Source organism: Heterodontus francisci, chromosome 9, assembly GCF_036365525.1.
Source record: "Heterodontus francisci isolate sHetFra1 chromosome 9, sHetFra1.hap1, whole genome shotgun sequence".
Lineage (NCBI taxonomy): Eukaryota > Metazoa > Chordata > Chondrichthyes > Heterodontiformes > Heterodontidae > Heterodontus > Heterodontus francisci.
The window spans coordinates 118,176,812-118,198,271 of record NC_090379.1 but is presented as its reverse complement, the minus strand read 5'-3'; the positions used below and the strand labels follow the sequence as shown (position 1 = coordinate 118,198,271).

General features: G+C 43.4%; 1 protein-coding gene across 1 annotated transcript in view; it reads right to left on the bottom strand.

The window, feature by feature from the left end:
- The window catches only part of LOC137374016 (cysteine-rich protein 2-like), a 53,475-nt gene that overhangs the window by 9,672 nt on the left and 22,343 nt on the right, over positions 1–21,460 (bottom strand). Inside the window, exons 3-6 of the mRNA XM_068039785.1 lie at positions 10,618–10,675; positions 9,698–9,841; positions 6,759–6,827; positions 6,324–6,418 (exon numbers count right to left, since the gene is read on the bottom strand). Coding sequence (XP_067895886.1) covers positions 6,324–6,418; positions 6,759–6,827; positions 9,698–9,841; positions 10,618–10,675 — 366 coding nt within the window. The remainder of the gene's footprint in view (positions 1–6,323; positions 6,419–6,758; positions 6,828–9,697; positions 9,842–10,617; positions 10,676–21,460) is intronic.

Sequence of the window (21,460 nt, the reverse complement as noted above, 5' to 3'; positions counted from 1 at the left end):
TTCCCTACCACTGATGTTAGACTCACTGGCCTGGAGTTACCTGTTTATCCCTGCTACCCTTCTTGAATAATGGTACCACATTGGCTGTCCTCCAGTACCTCTCCTGTGGCCAGAGAGGATTTGAAAATTTGTCAGAGCCCCTGCTATCTCCTCCCTTGCCTCACATAACAGCCTAGGATACATCCTATCTGGGCCTTGGGGTTTATCCACTTTTAAGCCTGCTAAAACAGCTAATACTTCCTCCCTTTCATTGTTAATATGTTCAAGTATATCACAATCCCCCTCCATGATCTCTACACCTACATCGTCCTTCTCCATAGTGAACACAGATGAAAAGTAATCATTTAAAACCTCACCTATGTCCTCCGGCTCCACACGCAGATTGCCACTTTGGTCCCTAATGGGCCCTACTCTTTCCCTGGTTATACTTTTGCCCTTAATAGACTTATAAAATGCCTTGGGATTTTCCTTTATTTTGCCCGCCAGTGTTTTTTCATGTCCCCTCTTCGCTCTAATTACTTTTTTAAATACCCCCCTACACTTTCTATACTCCTCTAGGGCCTCTGCTGTTTTCAGCACTGCCATAAGCCTCCTTCTTTTTCCTTATCCAATCTGCTATCAGAAGTAAGAACTTGCTTTTATATAGCACCTTTCACAACCTCAGGACATCTCAAATGAAGTAGAATGAAGTGCATCTGAAATGTAGCACCCTGTGTAATGTAGGAAACGTGGCAGCTAATTTGTGCACAGCAAGCTCCGACAAACAGCAATGTGATAATGACCAGATAATCTGTTTTTGTGATGTTGATTGAGAGATAAATATTGGCCAGAACAAGGGGAAGAACTCTCCCTGCTCTTTTACAAAATACTGCTGTGGGATTTTGTTTTACTGTCTGCCATTTAGCTTTAAAAAAAAACATAGATGGTATGTTGTATTTTGGTAAAGTGTGGCAGGGGATATTGAAAATATTCTTGGAGACCTGGATTGACACAGAATGAAGTTACTTTGTCACCAGACTGATATAACCAGAGAACACAATCAGGGAGAGCTGCGACAGGGACAAATATCTGAGGCATCTGACTGTGGCTGAGGCTGGGGACACAGAATGACCTGCATTCTGATACAAAAGGGCAAAATGCAGGCTTCCCACGGCCTCAAGCTCACTCCACTGATACTGCTCTGGTTCAGTCTTGGCTCATTCTTAACTTCCATCCTAAAATTAAACCACTGCCCTTTGGAAGAATTTGCCAAGTGATGGCGCGCTGGCTGAAATGCAGCTAGGCGGCTTACTGGATGTGCTGATCTCAAAGACACACGAGGTTGTCGTTGAGCTGCATCACAAAAAACAACAACTTGCATTTATACACCACCTTTCATGTTGTAAAATATCCCAAGGCACTTTACAGGAGAGCTATCAGCCAAGATTTGACACCGAGCCAAAAAGTTTGCAGAGTGACCTGGAATATTTTAAAACATTAAGGGCATTTGATAAATGCCAGTTGTTGTTGCTGGGTTGACCCAGTTCTCCCAGTCACTCTACAGCTAAATACCCTTTCAAAATTGTGCAACTTTCTACTGGATTATAAAACTAAGCCAGCTCCAGCAAGCAACATCTGCAGCTGTTAAGATGGAAGTTTCATTTCCGACAGCACATCCTGGAGCCTGATTCATATTCCAAGTAGCTGAGCAAATGAAACGGATTCACAAAAATTCCAGGCCTGGAAAGCATGCTGTGTGAGCAGTGTATGAACGTACTGAAGCATTTGTAAGAATTCCCTTCACCCACTATTTTAACTCAGGCGTTAAGTCATCAGAATGACAAGACAAGGAGCATCATCAAGATTTGGCCAGTGTCCCAGATTGTTTCAAGGCCAACATTTATTTTGGTCACTCACCAAATCGAATTACAAAGCCCAAGGCACAAAGAGTCAGTTTGTGAGGTGGTGGCTGCAGTCGGAAAGCAGTTTCTCTGTGATTTTACAGAAGGTGAAGGAATGAGAACTGATGATCCCAAACACTTGGTCAGAAAGGTAGGTTTTAAGAAGCTTCTTAAAAGGAGGAAAGGGAATTAGACAGGTGGAGAGGTTTAGTGAGGGAATTCCACAGCTTAGGGTCTTTGCAGCTGAAGGCACGGCCACCAACAGTGGGGCAAAGGCAGTGGGATAAGGGTGTTGTTGGACCAGGAGCCAACATAGATCAGCAAGCATAGGGATGATGGGTGTTTAGTGAAAAATTAGAGATTTAGAGTATATACAGTATATCCAGTTAGTCAGTGGATAGATTATTTTCTGTTGCTTAGGCAGTCAGAAAAAATGGGTCACTTTCAGGTTGGCAAACTGTACCTAGTGGAGTGCCACAGGGATCAATGCTGGGGCCTCAAGTGTTTACAATCTATATTAATGAGTTGGATGAAGGGACTGACTGTATTGCAGCCAAATTTTGCTGATGAGGAGGACACAAAGTCTGCAAAGGAAGATAGATAGGTTAGGTGAGTGGGCAAAAATTTGGCAGATGTGGGAAAATATGAGGCTCTCCACTTTGGTAGGAAGAATAGAACAGCAAAATATTATTGAAATGGAGAGATATTGCAGAAGGCTGTAGTGCAGAGGGGTCTGGGTGTGTTCATACATGTATCACAAAAAGTTAGCATGTACGTACAGCAAGTAATTAGGAAGGCAAATGGAATGTTGGCATTTATTGCAAGGGGGATGGAGTATAAAAGTAGGGAGGTCTTGCTACAACTGTACAGGTCACTGGTGAGACAGCACCTAGAGCACTGCGTACAGTTTTGGTCTCCTTATTTAAGGAGGGATGTACTTCCATAAGAAGCAGTTCAGAGAAGGTTCACTAGGCTGATTCTTGGGATGAAGGGGTTTGTCTTTATAAGGAAAGGTTGTGCAGGTTGGGACTATACTCATTGGAGTTCAGAAGAATGAGAAGTGATCTTATTGAAACATATAAGATTTGAGAGGGTTTGACAGGGTAGATGCTGAGAGGATGTTTCCCCTCATGAGGGGATCTAGATCTAGGAGTGTGTTTCAAAATAAGGGCTCTCCCTTTTAAGATGGAAATGAGGAATTTCTTCTCTGAGGGTCATGAATTTTTGCAGTTCTCTACTCCAGAGAGCAGTGGAGGCCGAGTCATTGAATATATTCAAGGTTGAAATGGGCAGATTTTTGAACTATAGGGAAGTCAAGGGTTACGGGGAACAGGCAGGAAACTGGAGTTGAGACCAAGATCAGATCAGCCATGATCATACTGAATGGCAGAGCAGGCTCGAGGAGCTGTACTCCTGCTCCTATTTCTTATGTTCTTATGCCCTGCTCTCTCCTGCACTTTGCTAGTGTTGCAGCTTGTGAAAATAAACAATTCTATTAAAATCGTGGACAAATATAGTATATACCACATGGACTGCAGCAGACCAAGGCAGTGGCTCACCACCACCTTCTCAAGGGCATTTAGGGATGGGCAATAAATGCTGCCCTAGCCAGTGATGCCCACATCCTGTGAACGAATAAAAACAATCTATGTTATTCTACAAATATTTCCCTTTATAACTGCAATTTACTCCTGGTAATATTGACTGAAGCCCCCAAAGGGGGATCTGTCAACTAAAGAGTAACATCCTGATCCCATAAACCACCTCTGAAACCTCTGGCCTTTTACCGTTTTGATTTTGTATGACGTTTCTCCATCCCCCCCACCACACCACCCCCAACCTTGGGATTTTTGATTTTGTTTTGTTCTTCACACAAAAGTTGGAATTCTGAAATGAGCAACAAATTGATGTCAAACACCACTGAAAACAGAGTAACTGGGCATTCACCTCATTTGCTATTTATGGTATCATGCCCTTTGCAGAATGGCTGTTACTTTCACCCACAATTACAGCAGCGACAAAGAAAGGAGAGACTTGTACTTCCATAGCAACTGTCACAACCTCAGGATGTCCCAAAGTGTTTCACAGCCAAGCACTAGTGTAATACTCTCACTTATCCTGGTCAATGTTTATTCCTCAACCCCAGCTGCCCTCTCAGGTGGTTGCAAAAAATCTCATGGCACTATTTGAAGAGCAGGGGAGTTGTCCTTGGTGTCCTGACCAATATTTATCCCTCAGCAAACACCTCAAACAGACTGCCTGGCCATTATCTCATTCCTGTTTATGGGAGCTTGCTGTGTGAAAATTGCCTGCCGCATTTCCTACATTACAAAAGTGTCTGCACGTCTCAAGTACTTTGTTTTAAAGTGCTTAGGGGTGACCTATGGCCGTGAAAGGCACTATAGAAATCTAAGTTCTTTCTTTGTACTGTCAGGAGCTATAATAAGGGCCTTAGCTTTCATTTGCATTCCGTCCTTTGTCATGGGACATTTCCTGTGTTTGCGGTTTGCCTCATTATAACACATTGGGCCCCCGTGGTGCTATCATATTGAGATGGGGTCCATTAGGATTTAGGCTATGTTTCTTCTAATCATTTCCATTTTTATGGTCTAGCAATGTAATCTTTTATAAAAATCCAAAACTGCCGGTCATTAGCAATTAGGTTCTCGCAGTGTGCCAGTGTGAAATGTATTCATTCTTTGGCCTAGAAATTTGGGCATGCCCACTTTTGAGCAGAGTGGGGTGATCCCTTTGGCTGAATAGTGAGGCCTCATTATCATGAAGCATGGGATAAGGAGGGAAGGGGAGGGTGTGATGGATGATGAGTAGCCAAGATGGAAGTGGAAAATCAGTAGTGAGCAGCAGCAGTGCTCTTTCTTTAGATGTGAAGTCGAGGGTGCAATTCAGGTGGATGGGGAAAGGATGTTTCCCCTTGTGGGAGAATCCGGAACTAGGGGTCACCCATTTAAGACAGAGATGAAGAGAATTTTTTTCTCAGAGGGTTGTGAGTCTTTGGAATTCTCTTCCTCAAAAGGTGGTGGAAGCAGAGTTTTTGAATATTTTTAAGGCAGGAGTAGATAGATTCTTGATAAGCAAGGGGGTGGAAGGTAAGTATCCTTTAAAACCTTCACTTGTTGATTGCTGTCTAACAGGCATACCTTTAAGGAACTTTATGTCCTGATAAGCGACATATTGGTCTGGTTTTCCTGAGGCTGCAAGAAACTGTAATATTCCCGACTAACTTCAGCACTTGTGGTTGAGAATTATGGAAGCTATCCAACCCAAGGGCATCAACAGTTTAGAGGAGATGCAAAGTGCTGTTTACTGTAGTTGTACAGAAACTTGACCAAGTTTACCAGCATGCTTTGCAAGACCAAAAGGGACTTTTCAAAGTAAAGTAATCTGCTAAAAGCTGCAGGCTGCTTTTTCATAGATAAACAAGAACCACTGGTCCTTGACGAGAAACGACAGTCAAGACCATGGAATGTTTAGCCATGAGGCCCACTGTCATAAAAAGAGATCTAACAAGACAAAAGAGAGCTAAGCAACAGACAACCACACTTCAAAGCTGTGCTAAGTCTTTCTGTTAAACATTGCCTAATTAAGAATTGCTTGCTGGAATGCAAAAGTTAATTAGTGTGTAGGCCTTAGTGAAACATTTCTACTTCAATAGTTTAATAAGAAATGAGAAGGACTGGATTGAATAACCATTCTGAACAGTCCTGAACAGAAATAACTGATAACTTGTCAATACAAACAATGAAATCCCTGAAAGTTGGTTTGAGGGTCCAGAATGGGATGTTACAAGGGAGTCATAAAAACTATTCATGGGAGGTGATACAGGATGAGATAAGGAAAAACCTGATTGATTATGGCCCCAGAAACTTGTAGAAGGTGGATAATGTCAGGATGGGCTTTCACCCCATGGTTTAAACAAAGAACTTAATTCCCTATTTGGATATGTTGTATTAAGAAGAACTCTGATAGGATAATAAGGCCTTGTCAATGTGGCAACTCAGGTCCACCCCTGAAAAAGGGTATACAACATATCTCAAAAAAGCACTTTTACTGCAGTTAGGAGGTAGTGGATGGGCCGGTCATCTTGCCAGGAGGATCTGCAATCAACAAGGACTGATCATCCATTGATGGTTATCTCTTGAAACATTACTGATGAAACCTGTAAACTCCAGGGAGTGCGGTTGTACAAGGGTAATCCAGTGGAGGCCTCAAACAGGCATTATGCCACTTATTTGCATATGCATAGGGTCAAACAGCTGCTTCAGATGTGGGTAAAGGATCTTTGGCCTTTACCTTTATGGTGGGCAGTGAACTCCCTGCCTGCCATATTGGAGGTTTAGTAGGCCAAGCTCTTTCTTTCCCTTTGATGATACTCAGACATGAATTAGTCATCATCTGTTCACCACAAGGTCATCCTCCACTCACCTCTGCATGGCCTCCTGGATTCAGAGTCTTATTGCAACGTTCACAGCGCAGGCAAGGACGGTGCCAATCCTTGCCCAGCGATGTCACCTTCTCAGCTGTGAATAAAGAGACCACAATTTAGAAAATGCATTCCTTCTAATGTCTGCCATAACCCCAATCGGAGAGAGAAGGAAAAGTCTTATTGTCAAGTGTTGAGGCAAAGCAAGCTGTGGAGATCTGTCCACTTGGAGGTGGGATCAAAAGGACATCCCTCCCTGCCATTACAACTTAAAGCATGACCTATTCTCAAGCTCCAGTGATATCGATCTACAACCCAGATTCTCCGACTCCGCACTCCTGCAGAACCCGTCTCTCCCTGGAGACCGTGGGATCACTTCCAAAGTCCGTGCCTGCTTCCTGCCAGTGAACAGTTGTCCATACATGTTGGGGACTCACCAAAGTAGACCTTCTTCCCACACCTTGGACACATATTGGGTTCCCCGGCAAAGGTGGTCATGCTTGATGCTGAGAAAGATTAGAAGAAACCTATTAAAGGGTTTGCAAAGTGTGTTGCACTTACCATACACTATCAAGCTCAAAGAAACACAACAACAACAACAGCTTGCATTAATAGCACACCCAGAAAGTAGTACAACTCCACAAGGTGCTTGACATGATTGTTATCAAACAAAGTTTGACATCAAGACACATAAGAGGATATTAGGGCAGATAACCAAAAGCTTGGTCAAAGAGGTGGTTTTAAAAAAAGCATCTTAAAAGGAGGAAAGGTAACGAGGTTTAAGGAGGGAATTCGAAAGCATAGGGCCACAGGGGCTAATGATGGGGCAATGAAAATTAAAGATTGCAAGAGTTCAGAATTGGAGAAATGCAGTGATTTTGCGGGATTGTAGGGCTGGAGGAGATTACTGAAATAGGGAGGAGGGCGAGTCCATGGCAGGTTTCAAAGACAAGGATGAGAATTTTAAAATCAAGGCATTGCCAGACCAGGAGGCAATGTAGGTCAGTGAGCACAGGGGCGATGGATGAACTGAACTTGGTGCTGGTTACGGTACGGGCAGCAGAGTTTTGGATGAGCGGAGGGTTATGTAGGGTGAAAGATGGGAGGCCGGTCAGGAGAACCTAGAGGTGAGAATCGCGTGGATGAGGATTTCATAGGCTGAAGCGGAGTGGAGTTGGGCGATGTTATGGACACACTGCCATCATGAGAGTGGGAGAGCAAGACGGGGCAAATTGGTCCAATTTCTCCATAGCAAACAGTTTGGAAAGGACATTAACGGTACAGTCAAGAATCTGGTCTTTTTGGGTGGAAAGTACTGGTTAGCGTGACTGAGGGATCCAGTTCTCATTTGTCTAACACTGTCAGCTCCATAGATTTATCCACATTATATAGTTTCAGACACCGACTGGTGGTTTATGATAAATCGACTTGGTGGTTATATTAATCGACAGAAAGCACATGCGAGTTATATATCAATATACTTACTCATTGGCTGTCTATCAGTTCTGCAAACTACTAGCCAGTATGAAAACAGCTATGTATTTCCCAAACCCCAAAGATAAAGGTTCATATATTGTCCTGGCCCCACATCTTACAGTCAGTTTCCCAAATGGCAGCGTTCATTGCCAGAGAAATCCTGAATCGGATACACCTCTCTTTCTTTCACCTCTCAAGAACTGGAGACGGGGAAAGAGATGGTTAGCACCCAGGGTGAAGTCAGCAGAAGATTGGTAGTGTGTTTGATGGCATTTCCTCAGCCTGAATACACAAGTCAATAATCAACTATCCTCTCTCTCTCCCACACATACCCAAGCCAAGAGGCCAGTGACAACACACTGCCTTTTTGAAAAATGAATTCTCAGAATGTAGTTGTGATGGTGACAAGCCTTCTTCTTAAACTGTTGTTGCAGCAGATTGATGCAATTGAGTGACTCCAGAGGGCAGAGGTCAACCACTTTTGGAATTGGTCAAAACTAAAGTGGGGAGTGGCAAATAGGCGAAAGGAAACGCATCAAGTGCATTTACAAAGGCAGTTCGGGGGTGGGGGGGGGGGGGGGGGATGTTGTTAACAGGAGAAAGAGCTTGTATAAACAGTCATCCAGTGTGGGCCTGGAGTCACATATAGGCCAGACTGAGTAAAGACAACAGGTTTTCTTCAACGAACATTAGTGAACCCGTTCGATTTTTATGACAATCCAATAGCTTCACTATCACTTTTAATGATAGCCGCTTTTTAAAACTAAATTCACATTCTGAAGCTGCTACAGTGGGATTTGAACTCATGTTAGTTACGTAAGTCAGGGCCTCAGGATTACTAGTCCAGTAACATAACCATTACACCACCCTACCTGACAGCAATTACCAACTACTGGTCACAAGCTGTAATGTTTTCTGCGCAGTAAATGTTTAATGTCCCTCCTGGGTTTCTATAGCAACTCAAGGATTCAAAACAAAAAGCCAATCACAAATAAATAAAGGAATCTGTCACCGCACAGTAACAGGTGACTGTTGCATTTTGTGCTTTTAGTCATGTAACTGGACTTTCAACATTCATTATTCATCTTGCCTTCCATTTCTTTGATGCGCAGAATGGAGTCACCAGGTTGGAATGAAAACAAAGCTACAGTTTGGGTTATATGAGAAGCCAGCGATAAGCAGGGCAATGACGAATGCAGGAGATGCACAGCAAGTTGCTGAGAAAGAGAGAGAGAGAGAGAGAAGATGACAGAGAGGTTGACATGACAGACAAGACCCTTCATCAGACCTGTTACTGCTGGAGGTAGAGGCCTGCTGATGGGACTGACCCAAACTAAAGTAAGAAGTAGCAAATAGTTTATGGTCAAAAATACAGACCTCTATAAAGGCAGTTGATGGGGTCAATGCAATTATATAGCGCCTTTCACGACCTTACAATGTCCAAAGCACTTTACAGCCAACGAGGTACTCTTGAAATCTAGTTACTTCTATAATGTAGGAAATGCAGCCGTCAATTTGCACACGGTAAACTCACAAGCTGCAATGTGCTGATGACCAGATGGGCAGTCTTAAATGATGTTGATTGAGATATAATTATTGGCCCCGGGAGAAATTCCCTGTTTTTCTTCTAAATAGTGACATGAGATCTTTTATATCCATCTAAGGAGGGCTGATGGGGCCCCAGTTTAAAGACCCATCTGAAAGACAGCACCTTCAATAGGGCAGCACTCCCTCAGCAGTGCAACAGGAATGTTAGCCTGAAGTAATGTGCTCAAGCCTCTGGAGTGGGGTTTGTACCCATGACCTTCTGACTAGGGGCAAGTGTCATGGCTGACACATTGTAAAATCCAACAAAGCGGCTGTAGGCCCTGCACTAGAATGGAAGCTTGGGTCCTCTTACCTTTGCTGGGGCCCTTCGGAGGGGCTGTGGCTTTCAGCGCCACTGTCTTAGGAGCTTGATCCTCAGGAGCCATAGCAGGTTGTGCATTGGAGGCTGGAGGAGGCTGGTCGTAGATGAAGGAGCCGAAACCTCCAATGTTCACGCCTGAAAACAAGAGGCATGAACCAAGTGTGAAACAATGAGGGCAAAATCACAGTAGCCCCCAAACAGAACACTGACATTGCTGTCAACTATGTTATTTTTTCAAAGGCTGCAGACACTTCGCTTGAATTCCCTTCAGTTTAGAAAACTGGCTGACCTGATCGAGGTATTTGAAATGGAACAGGATTTGATCGGGAATAGACAGAGAAGCTATTTCCTATGGTTGTGGGAGTCTAGAACAAGGGGCATAACCTTAAAATTAGAGCTCGGCTGCTCAGGGGTGATGTCAGGAAACACTTCTTCACACAAAGCATAGTAGAGATTTGGAATTCACTCCCACAAATAGCTGTGGATGTTGAGGGTCAATTGGAGTTTTCAAAACTGAACTTGATAGATTTTTGTTAGAAAGAACCAGAGGGAATTTTTTTTCTTAAAAACAGCAAGTTGCTGTGATCTGGAATGCACTGCTCAAAAAGACAGCAGTAACAGATTCAATCCAATAACTTTCAGATAAAAACTTGGAGAAAAAAAATCTGCAGGGGCTATGCGGAAAGAGCAGGGGAGTGGAACTAATTGCATAGCTCTACCAAAGAGCCAGCACAGGCATGACGGGCTGAATAGCCTCCTTCAGTGCTGATTCTATGACTGACTACAAATGTTGGACAAAGGAATTTTCTAAAGCTATGAGCCAGTTGGCCAATAGTGGATATTAAACACCTCAGTCTCTAGCGCCTGGTTTATATACACCTTCCTGCTATGAGTACTGATTCACTACTCACCTTTAGGTCCAAACAAAGTTGCATAGCAAGGCTTGTGGCAGTACGGCTTATCATCATGCTGTAAAACAGGAACAGAAACATATGTGGTGACAAATAATTCAAACAGCACATTAGTTCATAATGTAGCAGAGAACAAGAAAGTATACAAAATGAGACTCTTGGTGGAAGACAAATTAAATAGATCTCTTCTGTTAATGGAGGGAAGGCAAGGAATGAAGCACATTATCCTAATTCACCATCGCCCAGCCTGGCAACGTCACATTGTCCACATCATGCTGCCTTGCAGAAAGACAGCGTCTAATTGTGTGGGAGTGTGGTTGGAGGAAAGAGATGAAAAGCCTCTTTAGTGGCCAGCATTCCACCGTATAATTTTGGGGTGCAGAAGTTTTTGCGGAGGTTTAAATAAGAATTTGCCTTTGGAGGGGGATTCTCCCAATCAGCATTAATATCAACAGAAGGCCCTGAGAAACTGGACCCCCAACTTAATGTTCCTCAGCTATTTGTGCACTCATTTCCTTGAGGACTCCAGGACCTAACCTAGGGGCCCCTGTAGAAATCAAATGCTTCAGTTTTGTCGCGCACAGACATAGTTGGCTGCTGCACCTGTTACACACTCCAGAGACAGTGCGAATCTGTCAGAAATTTGCCCACACTCAAGATTGACTAAGAATTTGCAAAATGCATCTCAAATTTCCAGATAATTCCCTCTAAATCCCTTAAAAGGAATCATAGAATCTCGCAGCACAGAGGAGGCCATTCAGCCTAACGTGCCTGTGCTGGCTTTTTGAAAGAGCTATCCAGTTAGTCCCACTCCCCTGCTCTTTTCTCCCATAGCCCTGCAAATATTTCCTTTTCAATTATTCATCCAATTCCCTTTTGAAAGTTATTACTGAATCTGCTTCCACTATCCTTTCAGGCAGCACATTCCAGATCACAACTCAGTGTAAAAAAAATTCTCATCTCCCTTCCAGTTCTTTTGCTAATTATCCTAAATGTGGGTCCTCTGGTTACTGTTGAGATTACCTTAAGGGTGGACCACCTTAAGGACTGCAAGTGAACATCATCAGAGGAAGTGATATCAAGTCACACATGGAGCCCGACATAGTAAGGCACATTCAAGTATCTCTCCTGCAGTTAATATAGATTAAAAATGTATATATGTTCCAGTTCTATTATAATAAAATCCCACATTTATTTTGAATATTACTTGTATTCCTATGATTCCTAACAAGAGATCACACACCAAAGGACATGTAATATTAGTTACCAAACCTCCTGCCAGTGGAAACAGTTTCTCCTTATTTTCTCTATCAAAAACCCCTCATGATTTTGAACATCTCTATTAAGTTTGCCCTTAATATTCTCTGCTCTAAGGAGAACAACCCCAGCTTCTCCAGTCTCCCCGCATAACTGAAGCCCCTCATTACAACAGTGACTACACTTCAAAAGTACTTCATTGACTGTAAAGCGCTTTGAGACATCCAGTGGTCATGGGAACCATTCTAGGAAATCTCTTCTACACTCTCTCTAAGGCCTTGACATCTTTTTCAAAGTGTGGTGCCCAGAAATGGACACAATACTCCAGCTGAGGCCTAGTAATTTATAAAGATTGACCATAACTTCCTTGCTTTTGTACTCTATTCTTCGAATAAAGCCAAGGATCCCATCGGTTTTTTTTTAACAGGATATAACAGACTCATCTACTCCTTTATCATACACTGTAGCCTTGAAATTACAGTTGGTGGGATTAACATATAAACAAGATTCCTTCATGTGCTGGGTTATGTGAATCATTAACTCACTTAAAATAAACAGGATAAATACCTGTGTTAACATTATGGTCCAAGAATTATCACATAACTGAGTTAAGCTTTCATTCACCAATGGTGCCCACAGTAATTTCTAGACTTCCATATAGATAGCTACAACAGAGTTATCTGGGACTCTCTTGTGCTGTTAACCCTTCTAATACTTGCATTCAAGTATATTTGTTCTGTTTAATCTTCCCTACACGTCATGCCTGTACCTGTCAAAACTATTTTTTTCATCCGTCAGGTCCAACATTGTCCTTCAGATGCAAACATTGCTTTTGCAATCTTAAGGACACCATTTCATCCTTGGACGAGACCTCAGCTTGTCACGGTGTCCAGTTTTGGTCTCCTCAAAATAGAGGCTTTGGAAAGGTACACAGGAGAGTCAAAAGACTAAATCCCACTTTAAAGCATCTTCGTTATCCAGATGGGTACTACACTGAAGTGTCAGTGTGGATTATGTATTCACATTTCTAGAGTGGGACTTAAACCCCATGACTAACTCAGAGGCGAGAGCCACGGCCAACACCATAGTTACCAGCCTCCTGAAGGCAGAGGTAAATGGGACTTCTTGGAGTTGAGGCAACTCCTGATTGACACACTGGACAATGGACATTCAAACCAAGTCAACCGACTGGCAGACTCGGTTACCTCATACCTTTCTTGCTCAGATCCACACTACTCCAGTTGCCGATTGGCCAGCCAGTCTGGCTCATTAAAGGGACCTGGAGGGTTAGACCTGTCGCTTTGGGGAGCGGGTCTGGGAGTTGGCATACTCACCTCCAGATAACCCTGCCAGCAATGGCCTGATTGATCAGCAACATTAAAAATATTGAAAAGTATGTGCAATTATTAAATAAATAAAACAGCAAGGATAAAGTATGCTGCAGGTCACAATATAAATATGAAAACCATTGACTCGCCAATCTCAAACAGTGGTGGAGAACTTTCAAGCAAATGGCCCGCCACCCCCTTCTTGAGGGCAACGAGGGCTGGGCAATAAATGCCAACCTCGGCAGCGACGCCTACATCCTGAGAATATATTTAAAGCAAAACATTGCTGAAATGATAGATCAATAGCCTTTAATACAAGACAATCTATCAGCAAAATAGGAACAGAGGAACACGAGGAGGCCATTTAGCCGCTCGAGCCTGTCCTGTCACTCAATGAGATTGTGGCTGATCTGTGACCTGACTCCATCAACCTGCCTTTTCCCCATGTCTCTTAATACCGTTGGTTCACAAACATAACTCTCTTTAATTGATTTTAAAACTTCAGAACATTGGACCTCATCATATTTTCCAATAAAAGAGCAATAATTTCAAACAATGCGATCGAGTTAGTGATATGCAGCACTTCTCTGTCTCTATGTCATTGACATCTTTTTGCCCTTTTCTGTACTGTTCAGCTACACTGGTTGATTTAACATATTGCAGATTAGCCCTGTCAAAAACATTTCAAGGCAGGCCTTAAGAATGCCAAAACTAATATTATAGTTGGGATTGGAAACACATGCCTTCCATTACTAAGTACTGCAACAGCCCGGCAGTCAAGCAGGTTCTCTTCCTGATATCCTGGGGATTTAGTCCATTTATCATCAGCACAGCGAGCTATCTAGGTAACATGATAAGCAAGGAGCCATGGGTGGACTAGACAACCACTCCAAATCTCAACTGAGAAAAAGAACTTGACAGCGCCTGATACAGTCAATCATCTTGTTTTGCAGTGAGCAGCAGACCATCAAGCTCAAGCTCCGATACAAACATTAAAAGCTTCTGCACTTCTTGGGAGACTAGTAGCTCAGCTCTCCAGACATCCAGTGCTCCAGTTCAGGCTCTGTGTTGGGCCTTGTTTTCTGGGTCTTTGGAGGGAGCCAAGCTGCTGAATGTTCTAGGCAGGCCCAGTAAGCAGAAATCCCAGAAGATTCAACTACCACCCTACCATACTGCCACCAATGTCCTCCCGTGTGCCAACTCCACCCCCTACCACTCATCAGTCGTCCAATTCCCTCCAATTCAGAACAACCATATGCATTCCTCATGTTGACAGCAATGACTCAAATCCCCATTACAGCGCATGAAGGAGAAAGGGGGAGGCAAAGAACTAGTTTTGGAAGGACTGCAAATATAAAAGTCAAAGAGAAAGGTTTTAAGGAGGCTTCTGAAAAGAGCAGCAGCTTCCTAATGCTTCTTATTGATGACATCTTCATAAATACATAGATTTACAAAACATTTACAGCACAAGAGTTGAGGGATATAATCAGCCATGATCTTATTGAATGGCAGAGCAGGCTCGAGGGGCTGTTTGACCTTTTCTAAACAGCCATTTGGCCCAACTGGTCTATGCCAGTATTTATGCTCCACACAAGCCTTCTCCCACCCCTCCTCATCACACCCTATCAGCATATCCTTCTATTCCTTTCTCTCTCATGTGTTTATCTAGTTTCCCCTTAATGCATCTACATTATTCATCTCAACTACTCCTTGCGCTAGCAACATTCCCATTTTAATCACTAAGTAAAGAGGTTTCTCCTGAATTCCCAATTGGATTTATTAGTCACCATCTTATATTTATGGCCCCTAGTTCTGGAACCCAGCCCCCAACAAATGGAAACATCTTCTCCATGTCTACCCTATAAAACCCTTCATAATTCTAAAGATCTCTATCAGGTCACCCTTTAGCATTCTCTTTCCTACAGAAAAGAGCCCCAGCCTGGTCAGTCTTGTGTAACGACCAGCTATTCACACTTAATGGTCAATAATCACATCCAAATCATCTTTATGAATGGATAACTATTCATTGCATCAACGTTTAATAATTCTTGTCCCAACATGCATCTCTCAAATTGAATTCTATCTCCCAGGCCTGAGCTTATTGACTTAACTTCGTCAGCTCTCTTTGCACAGTTCAATCTCTCCTTCACCGGTCAACTAGTCCTGAAGTTGGTGTTATCGTGCATATTGTACAATCTCAGCAGAAGCACTTTGCTCATTGTTTATCATGGAGGATGAGAACTGTAAATGGGTCGAGGCTAAATCAGAAATACATTTTCCAGAGGACTCTTTCAACCGGCATGAGGCCCCTAATTAGCACAGGTGAGTGGCCTGACAATAGTTTCAGGCAGCTGTCTGGGCGCCTGAATAAGTGGACCCAACAGCTTTTAAACACATGCCCAGACTGAGCACAGGCCATTCCACTGCTAAGTTTGTCAGTGAAATGCCCAAGGAACAGCTACAACACAAACCAACTTCTACCTCCACCATCTCCAGGTTACAAGTCCAGTACCTGAACCACTAAGCCACCATATTGTGTACTTACAGCTGCCCCTCAGTAAAAACATCAATTTAACGGCATTTCATAAGAACAGGAGCAGGCCATTCAGCTCTCTGAGCCTTCCCTGCCATTAAATAAGATCACGGCTGATCTTTTACATTAGCTACACCTTCCTGCACTATCCCCATAATCGCATAATTTCCTTAGCACCCTAAAAAACCATTGATGTCTGCCTTGAATATACTGAACGATTGAGCATCTGCAGCTCTCTGGGGTAGAGAATTCCAAAGATTCGCCTCCAACACCAGCAAGTCAAATTAAAAACTGCTTTACTGCAAGACAACATTTGGTGAACTGTAACTACAGAAAGCAAAAGCTTGCTCTTATTTCACTGAAATTTTCAGGCTAATTTTAACAATTAGTTGATAAATAATCTATTAAAGGTGATTGGAAAAAGAACCAGAGTTGAGGAAAGATTTTTTTTTTTTTGCAGTGATTTCTTATGATCGGGAATGCACTGCCTGAAAGGGTGGAGGAAGCAGTTTCAACAGTAACTTTCAAAAGGGAATTGAAGAAACACTTGAAAGGAAGGATATTTGCAGGACTATGGGGAAAGAGCAGGGGAGTGGAACTAATTGGATTGCTCTTTCAGAGAGCCAACATAGCCTTGATGGGCTGAATGGCCTCCTGTGTGTATCATTCTATGATAACTGTTATATAATTATAACTTTAAACTGGCAGCAGTCTACTGCCCCAGTCCTCTGGAGTGCTAGGTGTAACATTTTTATTGTTTGCATCATGGTGCAATAACATCCAGGCTCTAACTCTCACACTTACATCCCTAAAACCAGCTCCCTTATCCTGACATCAGAATTCTACTCTCAGTTTTATAGCTTCATGATTCTGCCACTGGCTAAATCAAACCAGTTTTAGCAAGCCCAAGGAACCAAGAGGTTCCAAACCAAGGATACAGCATGCCCAAAAGCATATCTTAACTTGACTGGGGGGTCAATGAATTCAGAGTAATAAACGAGATAAAATGAAGTCTTCCCCATTCTATGTTACTTCATCATTCATTTTAGCAACCCGGGCATTTTCTCTTGAGCAAAGTGAGAGGGGTTGCAGGTGCAACACAGACTGGCTGCAAACATCTGGTCCATTTGTCACACATCTGGTGAAGTTCTGTGGGCTGCAAGAGTCACACAGCTGTGAACCAGAAAGGTGCAAAAAGGACCCAAGAGATGAGCAGAGCCAAAAACTGTTAAACCTGATAGTAAAACATTTTGCCAGTTATATGGACGCTAAAGACCAGTTAGAGGAGAAGGTAGAAATGCAAAAGAATCATAGAATGGTTACAGCACAGAAGGAGACCATTTGGCCCTTTGTGTCCGTGCTGCCTCTCTGCAAGAGATGGTGGGCTGAAGGGCCTGTTTCAGTGCTGTATCTCTAAAACTAAAAACTAAGAGCAACTGAGCTGGTCCCACTCCCCCCGCCCTTTCCCTGTATCCCTACCAATTTTCTCTTTTCAGGCGCTTATCCAATTCCCCTTTGAAAGCTCCAATTGAATCTGCCACATCCAAACCACTCACTGCATGAAAATGTTTTTCCTCATGTTGCCATTAGTTCCATTACCATTTGCTTTAGATCAGTTTCCTCTGGTTCTCAGCGCTTCCATCAAAGGAAACAGTTTCTCTCTATCTACTCAATCTAGAAACCTCAGCATCTCCAATTTATCCACATAATTTGGGCGGCACAGTGGCGCAGTGGTTAGCACCACAGCCTCACAACTCCAGAGACCGGTTCAATTCTGGGTACTGCCTGTGTGGAGTTTGCATGTTCTCCCTGTGTCTGCGTGGGTTTCCTCCGGGTGCTCCGGTTTCCTCCCACAAGCCAAAAGACTTGCAGGTTGGTAGGTAAATTGGCCATTATAAATTGCCCCTAGTATAGGTAGGTGGTAGGGAAATATAGGGACAGGTGGGGATGTGGTAGGAATATGGGATTTGTGTAGGATTAGTATATATGGGTGGTTGATGGTTGGCACAGACTCGGTGGGCCGAAGGGCCTGTTTCAGTGCTGTATCTCTAAACTAAACATAACTGAAGTCCCTCAACCCTGGAACCATTCTCGTGAATTTTTTCTGCACCGTCTCTAAAACCTTCACATCCTTCCAAAAGTGTGGTGTCCAGAACTGGACACAATACTCCAGTTAAGGCCAAACTAGTGCTTTATAAAAGGTTCATCATAACATCCTTGCTCTGGTACTCTACGTCCCTATTTATAAAGCCCAGGATCCTATATTCTTTATTAACAGCTTTCTCAACTTGACCCGCTACCTTCAATAATTTGTCCAAATATACCCCCAGGTCTCTCTGTTCCTGCACCCCTTTTAGAATTTTACTGTTTAGTTTATATTGTCTCTTCTCGTTCTTCCTACCAAAATGTATCACTTCTCCATATTAAATTTCATCTGCCTTGTGCCCACCCATTCCACCAGCATATCTATGTCCTCTTGAAGTCTATCACTATCCTCCTCACACATCACAATACTTCCAAGTTCTGTCATCTGCAAAATTTTGAAATTGTGCCTTGTACACCCAAGTCTAGGTTATTAATATAGATCAGGAAAAGCAGAGGTCCGACTACATACCCCTGGGGAAACCTTCCTCCAGTCTGAAAAACAACCATACTCCACCACTGTTTCCTGTCACTCAGCCAATTTCATATCCATCCTGCCACTGCCTCTTTTAGTCCTCAGGTTTCAACTTTGCTTGCAAGCCTATTATGTGGCACTTTATCAAATGCTTTTTGGAAGTCCATATACACCACATCACCTGCAATACCCTCTTTAACCCTCTCTATTACCTCATCAAAAAAAACTCAAATCCCATAACAAATCAGTGTTTTCCTTAATTAATCCACATTTGTCCAAGTGACTTAATTTTCTCCCAGATTATCATTTCAAAAGTTTTCCCACCACCGAAGTTAAAATGACTGGCCTGTAGTTGCTGGGTTTATCCTTACACCCTTTTTTAAACAAGGTGTAACATTTGCAATTCTCCAGTCCTCTGGCACCATCTCAGTATCTAAGGAGGATTGGAAGATTATAGCCAGTACTTCCACAATTTCCACCCTTACTTCCCTCAGTAACCTTGTATACATCTCATCCGATCCTGGTGACTTATCAATTTATCTAATCCCTCCGCTTCATCAATTTTTAGCTCATCCAATGTCTCAAGTATCTCCTCTTTCATTAGGACTTTGGCATAATCTTCTGCCTCGGTAAAGACTGATGCAAATTATTCATTTAGTACCTCAGCCATGCCCGCTGCCTCTATGTGTAGATCCCCTTTTTTCTCCCTAATCGGCTCTGCCCCTCCTCTTACTACCATTTTACTATTTATATGCCTATAGAAGACTCTCTTTTTGAAAGAGGATTCTCTTTTTGTGTTAGCAGCCAGTCTCTTCTCATACTTACTCTTTGCCTCTCATTTCATTTTTCGCTTCCCTTCTGAACCTTTCACATTCAGCCTGGTTCTCCCTTATATTATCAAACTGACATAAGTCATATGCACCCTTTTTCTGCTTTGTCTTATCCTCTCCCTTACATCATCCAGGGAGCTGTGGATTCGTTTGCCCTACCTTTCCCCATCGTGGGAATGTACCTCATCTACACCCAAACCATCTCCTCTTTAAAGGCAGCCTATTGTTCCTTTACAGTTTTACCCACCAACCTTTGATTCTAGTTGGTGGCCAATAGAATGCAGTCAGTAATGTAATGGCAGTGAAGTGGAAGAGGAGATGGGTTTCTTGAAGGATGTCGATAATATGAATATATTACACAATTTAGTTTAGAGATACAGCACTGAAACAGGCCCTTAGACCACCGAGTCTGTGCCAACCATCAACCACCCATTTATACTAATCCTACACTAATTCCATATTCCTACCACATCCCCACCTGTCCCCATATATTTCCCTACCACCTACCTATACTAGGGGCAATTTATAATGGCCAATTTACCTATCAACCTGCAAGTCTTTGGCATGTGGAAGGAAACCGGAGCACCCGGAGGAAACCCACGCAGACACAGGGAGAACTTGCAAACTCCACACAGGCAGTACCCAGAATTGAACCCGGGTCGCTGGAGCTATGAGGTTGCGGTGCTAACCACTGCGCCATTGTGAGGTATAAGCCCCAAACCGGAATCAGGTGAATGGAAAAGGATCTGTGTTACTATTCAAATCAGGGGGAGTTCTCCCTGGGGACAGGGGCGGGGTCATGGGGGTTGATGTGTATTCCTTCTGATATCCTTGTTTTTCACCCCCCCTCAAAATCTGGCCCAGGAAAAACAATGCAGTAAAAATTCTCTACTCTCTTGTATCAGCTGTGGCTCAGTTGGAGCACAGTTGCCTCAGAGAGTTGGTATGTGGTAGGATCAAGCCCCACTCAAAAGACTGCAGCACAAAATCTAGGCTGACGTTCCAGTGTAGTACTGAGGGAGCCAGCGCGGGAGCGCCGCTCCGTCAGAGGTGCCATCTTTCAGAAAAGTTTGTAAACCGAGGCCCTGACTGTCTTCTCTGGTGGATGTAAAATATCCCATGGCACTATTTGAAGAAGAGCAGAGGTGCTCTCCTCAGCGTCCTGGCCATTATTTAATCCTCAACCAGCACTGCAAAAACAGATCATCATGATCACACTGCTGGTATGGGCTCTTGCTGTGCATAACTTGTCCAATGCGTTTTCTCTATATTACAACAGTGACTACATTTCAAAAGTAACTCATTGGCAATAAAGCATTTTGGGATTTCATAAGGTCATGAAATGTTCTATATAAATGCCAATTTGTTCTTCTTTTCTCTCTCAGGTTAAAAGTTAAAACAATATTCACTATCAGCAAAGTCGAGGTGGATGCAGCAAAGCACAGTGATATCTCATCAACAGGAATAAGGGCTTCCAAGGGTTAAACTATGGTTTGGTCAGGGCACAATCAGACCGGAGTTCAATTCCACAAAACAAACTCATTGGGAGAAGTAATAGATAGATAGGCTTGGATGGGAAAAATATTAACTGCCTAATTTGTGTGTGGATGCAGTGCGTTGTATAGCATATGCATTGTGCAATGTGGTGTAGGCGGGTGCACGTACAGTTTGTGTGGCATGAAGACTTTTCCGAGGTGTGCATTGTATGTCAGCATGCGGTGTGCAGCATGATGCACGGTGGTCAGGAGTGGTTAGCCGTGTGCGGGCTGTGTTCTGGACATGGCACATGGTATTGTGTGTGCCGTGCTGGGTGTATGCAGCACGTGGCGTTGGGTGCGTCTTGGTGGGTGCATATGACGCTCAGTGTCCTGTGTACCATGGAGGGTATATGCAATGCACAGTGTCCTGTGTACCATGGCTGGTGTACGTGGCACTCAGGGTCCTGTGTACTATGCTGGGTGTATACAGTGCACAGTGTCCTGTGTACCATAGTGGATGTACATGGTGCGCAATTTCCTGTGTACCATGGTGGATGTATGTAGTGCTGTGTCCAGTGTACCAGGGCGGCTATATGCAGTGCACAGTGTCCTGTATACCGTGGCGGGTTTATGTGGTGCTCAGTGTCCTGTGTTCCATGGTGGGCGTATGTGACACAGTGTTCGGTGTACCATTGCAGGTGCATGCAGTGCACAGTGTCCTGTGTACAATGGTGGGTGTATGCAGTGCAGTTTCCAGTGTACCATGGTGGGCATATGTGATGCTCAGTGTCCTGTGTACC